Raw genomic sequence first — 16,082 nt, 5'->3', positions numbered from 1 at the left:
CAGGGTTGTGAGTTTGAGCCCCACATTGCATGTAGAGTTTACTTAATTAAAAAATAAAATTAAAGGTTGTGAGCTTCAAACTTGCATATTCTTGGGAAAATATACCAAAAAGAGATCAGGAGGTGTCTGGGTGGCTCAGTCAGTTGGGCATCTGACTCTTGGTTTTGGCTCAGGTCACGATCTCCTAATTGTGAGATTGAGCCCCTTGTTTGGCTCTGCACTCAGCACCGAGTCTCCTTGGGATTCTTTCCCTCTTCTTCTCGCTCCTTTTCTGCCCCTTCCTCTTACTTGCCTGTGTTCTCTCTCTCTCTCTCTCTCTCTCTCTCTCAGATGGATGAATAAATAAAATTTAAACAGCAACAACAAAAAAGACATTAGAATTGCTGAATGGGGAGGACCTGGGTGTCTCACTTGGTTAAGCATCTGCCTTTAGCTCAGGCCATGTCCCAGGATCATGCCCCAAATCAGGTTCCGTGCTCAGTGAAGAGCCTGTTTCTCCCTCTCCCGCTCTTGCCATTTGTGCTGTATCTCTCTTTAATAAATAAATAAAATATTTTTAAAAATTGCAAAATGGATTATACTTGTTTTTCAACTTCACCTGGACCTTTCCTCCTTCCTTTCCAGCAGCCCTGTTTATTAGTTATTCCCTTTCCAGGTAAGATTCCATGGTCTGTTATTTCAGTTTAGTTTCTTGCCATTTTTCTCTCTTTCACGTGTCTATATCAAGCATTGCTGGAGAAAATGATATAACCAGACTGGTACTTGTAGAAATTTATGATCACCTGTTCCACCTGGGTTTTCAACAGCCCTTAAAAATTAGTATTCTCTAGACAACATAGACAACATATCCATTCCAGCAGTCTTCAAACTTCTACCCTCGTCAAGCCTTTGTGATGATTCATTATAGCCAACCCACCTCCTTTCCCCCATTTAAATCCTTCTTCCTCCTTTTCTAACCCAACAGGTGATCTTGTCTCCTTTTTGACCAGGAATTGGATAGAAACTGATACAACTTTTTATTACCAAATCTGCAGGCACACTTACTTCTCTATACATATGTCTTCCCTCCTTGTTGGAATAAAAAAAAGTTCTTACTTTCTCTAGGACCAGCCTCTGCACCTGTTTTCTGAATCTAATTTCCTCCAACTTTTCAAACCGTGTACTATTATTACTCAGGTTTCCTTCTTTTATTCAACCTTTCTGTCTCTACGTGCTCCTCAGCACTTAAAAAATGTGTGCATATTTCCTTCTTTACCCAGTCACATTTCTTGAAAAGAGAATTGACTTTGTTCACATCTGGATTTTTCTCTTCCTACTCCCGATATCTCAGCATCTTTTTGCCCAGCTCTCTGTGCTCTTGGCTTCCATGATACCAGACTGTCTTGTTTTTCTTTTCTCAGTTCTTAGTCTTCTTTGCTAGCTTCACCTCTATTCATTATTAAGTGTATAGTTTATAGTTTCCTTTTTTTTTTTTTTTAAGATTTTATTTATCTATTACAGGGTGCTGGGCATTAGCTGGGGGAAGGGGAGAGGGAGAAGGAGAAGCAGACTCCCTGACACAGGTCTCTATCCCAGGACCCTGAGATCATGACCTGAACTGAAGCCAGATGCTTAACTGACTGAGACACCCAGGCACTGCCCCCATTTTTTAAAGATTTTTTTTTTTTACGATTTTATTTTTTAACTAATCTCTGTACCCAATGTGAGGATCAAATTCACAATCCCAAGATTAAGAGTTGCATGCTTCACCCACCAAGCTAGCCAGGTGCCACTAGTTCATAGTTTTCTGTCTATGAGATCCTCTTCTCATACTCATTCAGAAACTTCACTTATGCTGTTGACTCCAAATGTGTATACTTTACCCAGATCTGTCTCCTATTCTAGTGTATTGCTTTATTTCTAGGCCTTTTTCAGTATCTTTCACTTAGCAGGTTTCACTTAGCAAAACATAAATGTTTTCCTTATGATTGGCTGACAGAATGAATGACTAAACAAACTTAGTGGTGATTCTTTGTTAATTCATCTTAATAAACCAAGACCAAATATTTCATATCCCTATGTCTAGCACATAGCAGAAACTTAATGCTTTATAAATGTCTAATTGAATAAAAATGAAGGAGTGAATGAAGAAACTTTGTGATGATTCATTATAGCCAACTAAGACCAAATATCTTGATTATTCTCTTTAACAGTGTTCCTGGCTATAGCTTAAAATAAAACTTGCTGCAAGAGAGACTAATTCTTTAACAGATCAAGTAAAATTTGCAAGTGTGTTTGGAATGTTGACTGAATAATAAGTGTGCAATATAAGATTACATGAGAAAAGAAGTTTAATCACCTACCTGATCTAATATTATACACATAGTGGTCATGAGCACAGACTCTTGTGTGGGTTGCTTGGGAGAATATCCAGAATCTGCTGTAGGCATATGAAATAGAGTACAGTTTCTTCATCTGTAAAATGTAAAGCCCACTTCATGGGATGGTTGTGAGAATTAAATGCAGTGATACTTGTAAAACACTTAGCAGAAGACCTAACACAAAGTAAACATTAAAAACAAAACAAAACATTTAATACCCATGAGTTAGTATTAATATCCCATTTTGATCCAGCTGATATAGGTGCCAGCCAAAGACATACTATAGATGAGTAATCACTAAACCTGGCTGCTTATCAGAATCACTTGAGCTTTAAAAAAAAGATTTCTGGGCCCATCCCCAGACTACTAAATCACACTAGAGTGGGGTGGAGGAGGCAAGAATATGTATTTCTTACAGCTCCCTAGATGATCCTGAGCATGATCCAGGTTTAGCAGTTATATTACAGGAGATAGAATAATCTCTAGAAATCATCTGAGTGTGAGATATAATAAGGAAAATGTTTCTAGTGTGGAAAAAAAGGAGCCAGAAATGACATCTGTAGAAAGCCAACTGTATGAAACCTTTGGGATTAATGGTCAAAGTTGTGCTGATTACCCAAGAACAGGTCATAATGAAAAAGCATGCACAGCTGAGCCATTTTCAAGGTCCCAGAATGAAAAGAGAAGCAGACCAACTGAGCTGGTAACAGCTGCCAAAATTAATTCAAAGTAGCCATGTGGGTTGGGGAAAGGATTTAAAAGAGCTTCAGAAAGAGGTGGTAAAAATATAAAGTTTTAAGTATTGGAGGAAGAAAGATTAGAGGAAAATAGATGAAATATCTGGGGTGAGTGAAAAGTGCTATAGGAAAATATCAGGAAAAGGTTAATTCTTATTAAAACATTAAAGGACATGTCTTGGAAGAGAAGAAAAAAAGATCTCAAGAATGATAATTAACACATTTTAAGAGATTAACATGGAAAAGGCCAAAGACAGCATGGATAATCAGGCAATCACAGATGGACTCCAAAATCCCAGAGAAACAAGCATTACAGAAGGAGAGAAAGTAAAGCCTACGGCAATGAAATTGATAACAAGGGGAAATAAATAAGGGAGTTTAGAAGAAGTCTTGAAAGATAATTAGAATTATATAAGTAAGAATAAAATACATACACAAACATGAATAAAATGAAGAAAAATATGTAGTACAAGGAGTATGGAGCATGAAAACCTAGGGAATCGTTTAGCAAACATTTACTGAGATGGATACACAGGGATGAGTGAGAGACCCATTTCCTGTTCTCATGGAATTCTCATTTTTGATAAACCTTGGGAGTAGAAGAGAAACAAGCTGATGTTCTTACTGGAAATAGGACTGTGTGTGATAAAATGTTTTGTTTTTGCCAGGAGTGAAATATGAAGCTCTTCCCAGAATCAGGCAAGGCATTTTGAGCATTGTAGGCTTTTGAAGAGTATGTTGGAATCTATCTGACCATAGATATAAATTAGGCAGGGTCTGGGGCTGTGTTTGTGTACACATGTGTCTATTTACCACACATCTCTCATCCCCAAAGAAATTTGAAAGAGAAATTATTTGATATCTTTCTTGCATATTGTAAAAGAGTATTTTGGCAAAAGTCTGAAAGTGACCTGAAGGGACCTGGGAAGCCAGACAATGAAAATTCTTTCATAAAAAAAAGGATTAAATAATATTTCTTAGAATTTATGTACTATTACCTGTCTGGAATATACTTAGGAAAAAAAAAAAGAAAGTATTCCTATAGCATTGCCAGTTCCAACAGAGTTTTTATGGTAAAATATCTTTTTTCTCATCTTGCAATAGTGAGAACTCAAATTAGTTTCTAAACAACTGGGATGTTTTGGTGGAGTCATTTAGAAGGTAAGCATATTCATGTTAGAACACAAGAAAATTAAAACTACAAGGAGGAATAATCAGAAGGGAAGCCAAGCTTCCTTTTGAAGGTGATGAGATGGTAGAAGTATTAAAAGAAGTAAAGGCTTTCAGAAGAAAGATTAAAGTCAAAGGAGTTAAAGAACCAAAGAGACTTATTTCTTTGCAGAAATGATTAATGAAAAGCTTAAAAGGAAAGGAAAACAAAGTTGAAGAAATTAGAGCAAATAAAAAAGTCAGAAACCAAATGGGAAGTCTTTATAAACAGACTCAAGATGGTAGAAAACATAAGATTAGAGCCAAAATTAAGTTATTGTTTTATATTCTTAGATTTTGCAAGAATACAAAGGAGTGTCATGATAGCTAAAAACACATTTAGGTGCTCGCTTCGGCAGCACATATACTAAAAAAAAAAAACACATTCAGATTTCCTTAACAAGATAACATTGAATGTTAGAAAGATTCTTTATGAAACCATTTTAAGAGCTAGGTAAGAATTGGCTGAGTGAGGTGTATATATGGAGAGAAGAGGGATCAGATGCTGTAATATTGCAATGTCAAAAAGATGAGCAAATAGTTTAGCAGACATCTAGATTCTGAAAGTGAGCAATATAGTGAAATTGCTGTAGAGGGATGATTACTTTTGAGTTTTTAATGATCTACCAGCTGGGCTTCCTGAGATCTTTGAGCAAATCCTTGGCATCTCTGTTCAAAGGCATTTGGAAGGTGAGATAACTTGCACAATGAAACTAGTGTTAATAGGAAGTGAGTACTTGCTGATAATACTAAATAGTAATCTTATATTTATAAGATTATTATGAGACTCCTGCTGGAAAGATTGACAGGAATAATAGAGAACATGAGATGCCAGGGGAACAATATGCCATAAGGGGGTTCTGAGAAGCTTGACTGAAAAATTCTTACATGGCAAAGGAATAGGATGGGAAATAAATTCATTATGCTTGGATTAAGAAAAAGCTTTTATGTAGACAAGCTATGATTTTCTCTTTAATGCCATGTAAAATATATTGTTCCAGAGCAGCTTTTGAAATGTGAGGACTTTATATATGAGCCATTGGGATCAGCATCTCCATTCTCAATAAAGAAGATTGGGGAGAAAATTAAAGTGATAAGAACAAAGCAGTACTGCTCATATAATCCTGCACTATTTTTGTGGTCTGTAGATTGAATTTCCCTTCCTCCATTAAAATTTTTTTTTGCATATATAAGAATACAAAAGAGTTCAGGGAAGCTGAGGCTACTCATAGCCTAGCATTCAAGAACAGCATCTCTCTAGCAATTTATTATTTTTTATTTCATTTTAATTTTTTAAAAAGATTTATTTATTCATGACAGAGGGAGAAAGAGAGAGAGGCAGAGACATAGACAGAGAGAGAAGCAGGTTTCCACTCAAGGAGCCTGATGTGGGACTGGATCCCTGGACCCGGGATCATGCCCTGAATCAACGGCAGATGCTCAACCGCTGAGCCACCCAGGTGTCCCTCTCTAGCAATTTAAAAGGCAAGTTTAAAATAGAATGTGGAGAAGTTGGAATAACATCATAAAAATGGATAAAAAACAAAGTGATGCTAACTTGTTGAAAACAAGACTAAAAGATGGTTATGTTCTTTGGAGGGGCAAGAAAAGGCAAAAAGAAGATTGGATCATGAAAATAAAGGAGGGGGGAAGAAGATAAACATGGCTAATTACAAATGATTGGAGAGCAGTTCTTTGTGATCAGCTGATCACATAGAAATTGATGTCAGTTTTTCCTGCTGCCTCTGTAGCTTTCCACCAGTGATCTCATTCCCTTGGCTTTAATTGCCATTCATATGCTAATGACTCTCAAATCATAGGTGCCCAAGCTCCAGACCTCTTCCAAAGCTCTTCTTGGGTATGTCACAAGTGCCTCCTATTTAGCAGGTCCAAATCTGAAAAAATCATCCCCCCACTTCTCCCTCCCACCATAAGTCTATTTTTCCTGCTTCCCTATTGTGGACTACTGCAACCTTACTCATCTAGTTTCCTACTTTAGAAATCTAAACATCACTGATGTTTCTTCTTTTACCCCTGTATCTAATCAATCATCAAGATTATTCATTCCTTCTTTCCCTTTTACATTTCCCATATATATATATTTCTCTGCTCTCATTTTGTTAGTTTAGACCAGAGGTTGGCAGACTTTTTCTATAAAGGGCCAAATTGTAAATACATTAGGCTTTGCAGGCCATATAATCTTTGTCACAATCACTGTAGCCAGAAATAATATATATGTAAATGAATGGGTGTGGCTGTTTCCTGTAAAACTTTATTTATAGACATTTAAATTTATATTTCATATAATTTATTATTCTTCCTTGATTCCCCACCCGTTTAAAAATGTAATAACCATCCTTAGCTTGTCATCCCTACCAAAATAGGAAGCAGGCCAGATTTGGCTCTCAGGCCATAAGGTACCCACCCCTGATTTAACACCATCATTTTCTCACCTGATATACAAAGTCGTCTCCTGCTCTCCTACCCTGTCTCCCTCTCTCTAGTCCTGCCCCTCTGTTCCACTCATCACACTGAAGTCAGATTGCAAATTGGATCTCTTTACCTTGCTTGAAGTCATTTAAAAATTGCCCGTAGCCATTGTAACGTATCCACATTTTTCGGCCAAGACCCTTCATAATATGAACCTTGCTTACCTTTCTGACTGTATTTCTTGCCACTTCCTTCTAAGTCTCTGTACCAGCTGCTTAGAACTCTGTGAAGTTTCTGTAATGTATAGTATTTTTCTACTTCTAAGTTTTGACACATGCCTTTATTTTTTTTTTTTTTTAAGATTTTATTTATTTATTCATGAGAGACACAGAGAGAGAGGCAGAGACACAGGCAGAGGGAGAAGCAGGCTCCATGCTGGGAGCCTGACATGGGACTCCATCCCGGGTCTCCAGGATCACACCCTGGCCTGAAGGCGGCGCTAAACCGCTGAGCCACCGAGACTGCCCTGACACATACATGCCTTTAATATTTTTCCTCCTTACCCTCTGCCTACTTCCACCTGGGAAACCACGGCTCCTCCTATTGGACATATTTTAGCTATAATCTTCGGAAGCTTCTTCTCACTCCCCTAAGGCATTTCATTTCCTAAGGATTTAAGTGTTTCTACTAAGTTCTCTTGGCATGTCTGTAGGATGTAATAATAGCATTTATTTTATGATATTATAATTGACTAGTTACTTGACTACCTCTTGTAAATAATAAACTCCTGAGTGCCTGGAGTTTGTCCATTTTTTTATCCCCAGTTTCATGTCTGGCACTCTATAATACCCTTGGCATTTTCATTTCTATTTCTTTGCATTAAAAATTTAAGATATAATTCATATATCATAAAGCTTAACCTTTTAAAGTGTGCAGTTCAGCTTGGTTTTTAGTATAGTCATGATAGTATGCAGCCAACACCTCTAATTCCAGAACATTTTCATCACCACACAAAGAAACCTCATGTCCTTTTGTGAATGGCTTCTTTTACTTAGCATGTATAGTGTTGTCAAGGCTCATCCATATTGTAACATATACCAATACTTCATTCTTGTTTATAACTGAATATCAACATCATATTTTAAGCTTTATTCTTCAAAGCCACCAGTACCCTAAGGGAAAAGAAAAAGGGACCCCTAGATTTCCACTTCTGCTTCAACTAGAGTAGGCATGCTTTCATTAGTTATTTGTTATCGATAAACTTTCATTTGAAATTTGAAAGTCACTGACTCTCTGTTTGACAAATAGACTTTTAGGGCTGAAGAGCCCTCCATGGACTTTTTCTCAAACCTTCATTCCCACTGTTTCTTCCCCCTGTATGATATACTATAAACAAGCAGTATTTAGATCAGGTCTTCATATATATATGCCTTATGCTTTCTTGCCTCTGCAACTTTTCTTACATCATCTCCTCTTCTGGGACGCCTGGGTGGCTGGGACGCCTGGGTGGCTCAGTGGTTGAGCATCTGCCTTTGGCACAGGTCATGATCCCAGGGTCCTGGGATTGAATCCCACATCAGGATCCCTATAGGGAGGCTTCTCCCTCTGCCTATGTCTCTGCCTCTCTCCCTGTGTCTCACATGAATAAATAAAATATTTTTTTAAAAAGCCTTTTTCTACCAATTTACAATTTTACCTAGTCTTCAATGCCTTTTTCCAGATAAAATCCCTTCCGTGAAGTTTTCCTTCATCATATCAGCTGAGGTTCATCTCTGAATTCCTACGATAATTATACTGCTTTAGATGCTACCTTACCTACTAATCCCTTGAGACTGCTCTTATGTTTTCCAATTGTTTTATACTCTGCCATCCAGTACCTTGGTATAGTAATTTTTCAAAATGTAAATGAAAGTGCCGTGCCATGGCCACTTTGGAAAAGGAACAACCTCACTATTGGGCGTTTATCTCAGAGAAATGAAAACTAATGTTCATGTAAAAATCTGTACACAGTTTTCTCATAGCAGCTGCATTTGTGATAGCCAAAAAGTAGAAACCACCAAAATGTTATACAATAGTTGAATGCTTTAAACAAACAGTAGTACATTCATATCATGGAATACTACTCAGCAACAAAAAGTAATGACCTATTGATTTATGCAACAACAATGTTATTCTGAGTAAAAAAGTCTTTTTCTTTTGTATATCTTTTAATTGGCGTTTCGATTTGTCAACATATAGTGTAATACCCAGTGCTCATCCTGTCAAGTGCTCCTCTCAGAAAAAAAGTCTTAAAAGATCACATATGATTCCTTTTACATAACATTCATGAAATGACAAAATTGCAGAGATGGAGGACAAATTAGTAGTTACCAGGGATTAGAAATAGTGTGAGGAAGGAGGAAAGATTTGACCATAAAGGATATTATGAGGGACATCTTTGTGGTGATAGAGTAATTCTGTATCTTGGTTTTGGTGGTGGTTACATGAATCTACGCATATGACAGAATGACATAGAATTATACTTTCATGTTGTACCAATGTCAGATTTCTGGCTTAGATGTTATTCCATAGTTGTGTAGGATGTACCCACTGCGGAAATTGTGTGACGGGTACATGGGACTTCTCTGTGCTATCTTTGTAATTTCTTACAAATCTATAATTATTTCAAACTAAGAAGATTAAAACTTTCTCTTTAGAGTTTGAGAAGGTATTTATCACAATCATTTTGGTATTCATGGTGCTGCTTCTGATCAGTATGAATCTGTCTAGGCTTTCAAATAAAGTTACTCTTGAGGTTGACAAGAGAACCTGTTTGTAGTGATATTTTAGTCGCATGTAACAATTGGGTGAAACCTCTTTAAGCAAGAACTGGGACAGTAGTTCTATGTGGATGACATCCTAGCTCTCCAAGGCCTTGTTTTAATTTTTAAATTAAGTACTAAGCCTCGGAGTGCCTGGCTAGCTCAGTTGGTAGAGCTTGCAACTCTTGATCTTAAGGTTGTGAGTTTGAGCCCCACGTTAGATGTAGAGATTACTTTAAACAAAAGATTTAAAGTAAGTGCTAAGCCTTAATTTGAGCCATATTTTGGTACCCTTCCAAATTCCTATTATTCTTTTATACTGGCTCTTGAAGAACAGTGACCACAACAGGTCCTGTGTGTTATCTGTCATACTATGGGAGCTTAATAGGCATCAGTTACTTTTGATTTGCCATTAACTGATTCAAACAATTAATTCCTTTGTTAATATAGAGTTAGTAAGAGGTCTCTTCTGGTAAGATTTTAGAAAAAGATCTCGTTAAGCAATATTCAACTCAAACTTTTAAATGTTTGAAAGTTATTAGACTATATATTAAGTATTATGTTATATATTAAGTAAAATGAGTATTCCTTTGAAAACTTAAAATGAGTATTACAAAATCAGAGTTTATCTCTAATTCTTTTTTTGAAAAGGGGTGGGTTTGTATAAATTAAGGATTTTTCTTTTGCATTTATGATCAAGCACATAGTGAATAAGAGGGGAAAAAGGAAATATGAGCAAAACTGCATATTCTGTAGTAAAATGAAAACTTAATTTTTTTTCAGGTTAAACTACAGAGCAACATATCATATCAGATGGCAGATATTCATCATTTAAAGGGTAAGAAACTTAATTACAGATTAAAGATAAAGGTCACTAAATATAAAATCCTCAGTTAAATAGCTAAATGAAATAAAAATTTTTGAACAAAGATCCTCTGGTCGCAAGACATTTATCCTTTCATCTTAAGATAGGATAAAAAAATTTTAATGTTGCTTTATATATAATAAGTGTAAATTAAAATTTGCATCTAAATCTTGTGTGGTAGACTGATTTCATGCAATGAAATGTTGTTAAAAGAAGCCTGAAAGAAAATTGAGCTGTAACTTCAGAAGCTATCAAGTTTCTAGGGGAAAGGTAAGGGATAATCCCTCTTTACTGTGTCCAACTTCCAAAATAATCCATTCAGATCTAGGGATGCTTTGGATGCTTACTGTTTTAGATAACACTGAGAACAGAAAGAAACCTAGGATAGAAAGAAAACCTGGAAAGAAGCCAGGAAGAAACCTGGATATATGTGCAGTATGTGTGCATATATATATATTTTTTTCCCCTCTTAGATGAAGTAATAGATGACTAAAACTTTTATAAACAATAATAGTTGAGGAGAATAAACTCTATGCTTGCCTTGCATTAATTCACCATCACTGGCCTTTGAAATCTGGGGTCTGGAGAGCACTCCTCTTCGCCATCACATCCTTTAGTTACAACACTATATGATTTTAAAACTTTGCAACAATGACTCTAAGTTTTTATATGTGAGTAATAAATGCTTCCTAATTTAGTATATATATCTTTATAACCACTTTGACTCTCTTTAGATAGACTTAGATGGTACATTTTTATCATCATCTTGAAGAAGTCAACCTTAGCTAGCTTTGTAATTTATTGAGGTCTTTGCTCTTCACCTGGCAAAACCATTGTTTGTGTATGTGTGTTGTAACCTGAAAATAGAAATTATTAATTTTTTACTATCTATGATTTAGAACAGCTTTGACTTTTTCTTAGAAATTTACTTCCTGGGTGGCCACATTTGTTTTTGTTACATTTGTGTCTATGCTCTACTCTGATTGACTCACAGGAGTATATTAGGATGACTCAGAAGCTGCCATTCTGTCAGCACTGCTTCCTCCTGCTTGCTATTTTTCACAAATGATTCTGCTTGTCAGCGAAGTATATTTCTATTAAATAGTAACAAAGTAGAAGTAAAAGTAAGAATCCAGTGGCTTCTGCTAGTCTTTGCTGTGGAAAAGGACAGCCTATATTAATGAGTAAACATCTTTACTGTATTGTGTGCATTGAATTAGATCCTGAGATGTTTTGAAAATTTTTATGATACTCTTATGCAACAAAAAGGGCTTTGATTTGAACTCATAACTGTGCAACTTTTTTTTAAAGATTTTATTTATTTATTCATGGGGACACAGAAAGGCAGACACACAGGTAGAGGGAGAAGCAGGCTCTCCACAGGGAGCCCTATGCAGGACTCGATCCCAGAACCCTGGGACAACAACCCAAGTGGAAGGCAGATACTCAACCACTGAGCCACCTAGGCCTCCCAGTAACTGCAACTTTTGATTTTAGTGCAGTTACTGAAGCTTGGACTCTTAAGATTGAATATCCTTTTAAATGGACTTTTGCACTTTTGGAACTATTTCTACTGAAGCAAACTCCAACTATAAAATCCAGATTGGAGTATTTTCATTGAAATTAATACTAGATATAATGGAATTAATACACAATAAGATTCTTTAAAAAGCTTTTTAGTTAATATTTTTTGGAAATGAAAGGGATGAGAATTGGTTTTTAATCCCTGAGATAACAGACTGACATTCTAGTATACACCGATACACAGACTGACATTCTAGTATACACCGATTTGTCTTGAATAGTTCACCTTATTTTTATGCCTGTTACGGAAAGAAATTTTGAAATTAAAATTTTCTAGAAGTTTTTTTTTTTTTCTTTAAATGCTGGTCCTAGGCAACCCATTTCTTAACTACATCACTAATCTTCTGGAGTTAAATTGAAGAAGCATGGCCATGCCTTTCTGTAGTATATCCTTTCCTGCTAGAACACAGGTTCACTGACTGTCTGTAAGCTACAAGGCTTTTTGTTGCTGCCTCTTGCCAGGATCTCATTGTCTCTGTAGGATCAACATCAATAGCTGAGGCCAGAGTTTGTGCTACCTCTAGTCCTCTGTTTCTTAGGAGATGAGTCCAGGGATCAAGTAACAAGCAGAATGTGTTATTCAGGGATACCTGGTGTCAGATTTGCTACTTTTATCTGAGGTGGATGTAATAGATGAAAAACTATGGAGATCAACCATGTTTAGGTATTGGAGAATTAATAGAGTAAAGAGAAATTTAAAATGTGGCTTGAATAAACTTACAGAAACAGAATGGAATGGTGATTACCAGGTTTGGGGGTAGGTGGGGAAATGAGGAAATGTTGGTCAAAGTGTACAAACTCAGGTATAAGATGAATAAGTTTTAGGGCTCTAATAAACAACAGGATGATTATAGTTAATGTACTGTATTATGTACTTGAAAATTGCTAAGAGAGTTTTTCTTAAATGCTCTCACCACAAAAAGAAATGATGATTATGTGAGATGATGGAGGTGTTAGCTAATTCTCCAGTGGTAAGCATTCACAGTATAAGTGAATTAAATCAACAAGTTGTACATGTGAAACTTACACAATGTTATATCTTGAAAAAAAATTTTTAAGTAAAAAAATGTGGCATGAATATGTAAATTATCAACTACAACCATTTTATGTAAATCATTAACTTTTCTCACCTGATTATTATATTATACAATAACTACTAATATGTATTTTTTAAACTTTTAATTATATACTTCTGCAGATGTTCATCTGACCTTAAGTTTTTGTTGTCATTGTCACAGTTATAATTCCATAATAAAATTTGGAAAGTAGAGAAAAAATATTCTCAGAATCCCACCACTAAACATAATCACTGGTAGCACTTTGGTATATTTTTATTCTAGTCCAGTTCTTTATATGTATATAATTACATTATAAATATATTTTTACATCTGCTTTTTGAAAATTTATATCCAAAGCACTTTTGGAGTGCCTTTAAAATAATACTAATTTTAGAAGACTTCCATGAAAAGTAGGTATTATAATATTGGTACATTATGGTTAGATATATTTAGTCTTAAGAGATGTTACTTATACAGAAAAGACCCTTGTTGCCATTTATACAAATTAAGACTTTCTTAACTACTACTTTTGCTTACTGCTTAAGGCTGTTAGCTAATTTTTTTAATCATCTCTTTAAGAAACTGACATCTCTTCTCTGGCTGAAGTTCTTTTATTTCTAGGTAACATGAAGACGGAGCAACTCTAGAAAATGTGGGGCCAGTGATTGTGGATTAAATGTTCACAAAAGAGCATCTGGGGAGCCTTTGTGGCTCAGTTGGTTAAGCTTCTGACTCTTGATTTTGGCTCTGGTCATGATGTCAGGGTTGTGAGATCAAGCCCCACATAGGCTCCTGCTCCATGTTAGGTGTGGAGCCTACTTATGATTCAGTCTCCTTTTTCCTCTCCTTATACTCCTCCTCACACTACCCCTCTCTGGCAGGGGGACAGGGAAGAGCATCAGCCCCATTTTTAATCTACTCTCCAGGGACACCTGAGTGGCTCAGAGACTGAGCGATTGAGCGTCTGCCTTCGGTTCAGGGGTGTGATCCCCATCCGGGGATGGAGTCCCGCATTGGGCTCCCTGCAAGGAGCCTACTTCTCCCTCTGCCTGTGTCTCTGACTTTCTCTCTGTGTCTCTCATGGATAAATAAATAAACTCTTAAGAAAAAAGAAAAGAAAAAGTGTGAAGCCCTAATCTACTCTGCAGCTTGGAATTTCATGTTATTTATTACAACTAAAACTTTGAGCTCTTGTCAGAAACTATGAACTTTGAAAATATAATTAATGGTGTATATGGGCCTAGCATTAGTAGCAGAACTAGAAATGATATCTAAAGTAGTTGGCACTTAACTTTGGAGTCATATGTGATTTAGAATGAAAAATAAACCTTGAATTCTGTATCCATAGCCAACACATCTAAAAAATAAGATTCCCTGCCTCCCTTTTATTTTTTTTATTTTTTTATTTTTTTATTTTTTTAATTTTTTTTTCCTGCCTCCCTTTTATAAAGCAGATAAGTTTAAAGAGCTGGGTAGGGTTGTTGTTTGTTTTTTTTTTTTTTTTTTTTGCACAGTTTCCACAACTAGTATATATCTACATAATATGAAAAGTTGTCTAATTTTTTAATATTTCTGATTGATGTGAAAGCCACTGAGGCCATCTTATTTATTTGTTTGTTTTAAAGATTTTATTTATTTATTTATTTATTTATTTATTTATTTATTTATTTGAGACACAGAGGCAGAGACATGGGCAGAGGGAGAAGCAGGCTCCCTGTAGGGAGCCTGATGTGGAACTCAATCCCAGGACCCCGGGATCACTACCTGAGCCAAAGGCAGATGCTCAACCCCTAAGCCACCGAGGTGCCCCAAGGTTATCTTGTTTTTAAAATAAATTTTATTGCTGGACACCTGGGTGGCTCAGTTGGTTAAGCATCTGACTCTTGGTTTCTGGCTCAGGTCATGAACTCAGGGTCATGAGATGGAGCCTCCTGTTATGCTCACACTCAGGACGCAGGGTCTGCTTGAGATTCTTTCCCTCACCCTCTCCCTCTGCTCCTCCCCCTGCTCCTTCTCTCTCCCTCACTTCAAATCAGTCAATCTTTTAAAAAATTTTTATTGCCCATGCTGTGTTATAATAAAAGGCAATTAAATGTACTAATTATACAATTTTACTGCCTCAGAGTTTGAGTAAAGAATTAAATAGTGTATAAATTTTTAAAATCCCTTAACTTCTTGATAAGAAACATTAGAGTAAATTCTATTCCTTTAATTTTTACCTTGTGTGGATAGAGCAACTTGCTGAACTTCGTCAGGAGTTTCTTCGACAAGAAGACCAGCTTCAGGACTATAGGAAGAACACTACTTACCTTGTGAAGAGGTTGGAGTATGAGAGGTGAGATGCTATATGCAACAAATAATTATGAATCTGGAATATTTGTCCAACTTTTGAACAATTTATTTCTTCCTTTCTGGTTTCTGTTTTTCTTTAATTTCCTTAGGTCTTTTAAATTACTTTTCTGTGGTCTTTCTATGCCTCTTTGATTTCCACACTCTTTTATTTTGATAGGCTAACACCATGAAAATATCTTTTACAAGATATTAGCCCATATAGAAGAGTTCGTTGTGAGCCAGAAAATCTAGCAAGGGCTGAGTTTTAGACGTGCAAAGACTGAAAGAAGAATCCATGGTTCTTTTTGAGGGGCATCCAGAAGTTAAACTGACACTGGGAGGTGTCCCCAGAATAGCTGAGGGCCTGAGTGCCAACTGCTTCTTCTGCTCTGCATTTCAGTCCTCTTGAATGTACATCTCTACGTTCAGCTGGTGAGGAGGTCAGGGAACCTCTTGCTAGCAGTCACTATGTATTTTGACCTAATATAGTATTCAATAATTTTCAAAATATCTATAGGATTAGAGAGTTAGCATATTCACAGATGATATATTATTCCAGCATGTTAATGTACTAGTTTGTATAATCTTTCCGAATTGCTGGACCATTGTAGGAATTTTCCTTTTTTTTTTTTTTTTTTTAATTTTTATTTATTTATGATAGTCACACACACACCGAGAGAGAGAGAGAGAGAGAGGCAGAGACATAG

At 36.1% G+C, this 16,082-nt stretch overlaps 1 protein-coding gene across 2 annotated transcripts in view; it reads left to right on the top strand.

Annotated features, from left to right (window-relative positions):
* The window catches only part of GOLM2 (golgi membrane protein 2), a 103,609-nt gene that overhangs the window by 22,552 nt on the left and 64,975 nt on the right, over positions 1–16,082 (top strand). For both annotated transcript variants that reach the window (XM_041744368.1, XM_041744367.1), the window contains exons 2-3: positions 10,321–10,375; positions 15,277–15,379. In XM_041744368.1, the coding sequence (XP_041600302.1) occupies positions 10,321–10,375; positions 15,277–15,379 (158 nt within the window). The remainder of the gene's footprint in view (positions 1–10,320; positions 10,376–15,276; positions 15,380–16,082) is intronic.

This window comes from Vulpes lagopus, chromosome 2 (assembly GCF_018345385.1).
Source record: "Vulpes lagopus strain Blue_001 chromosome 2, ASM1834538v1, whole genome shotgun sequence".
NCBI lineage: Eukaryota > Metazoa > Chordata > Mammalia > Carnivora > Canidae > Vulpes > Vulpes lagopus.
The sequence above is the reverse complement of the archived record's forward strand: the minus strand, read 5'-3'. Positions and strand labels throughout refer to the sequence as shown.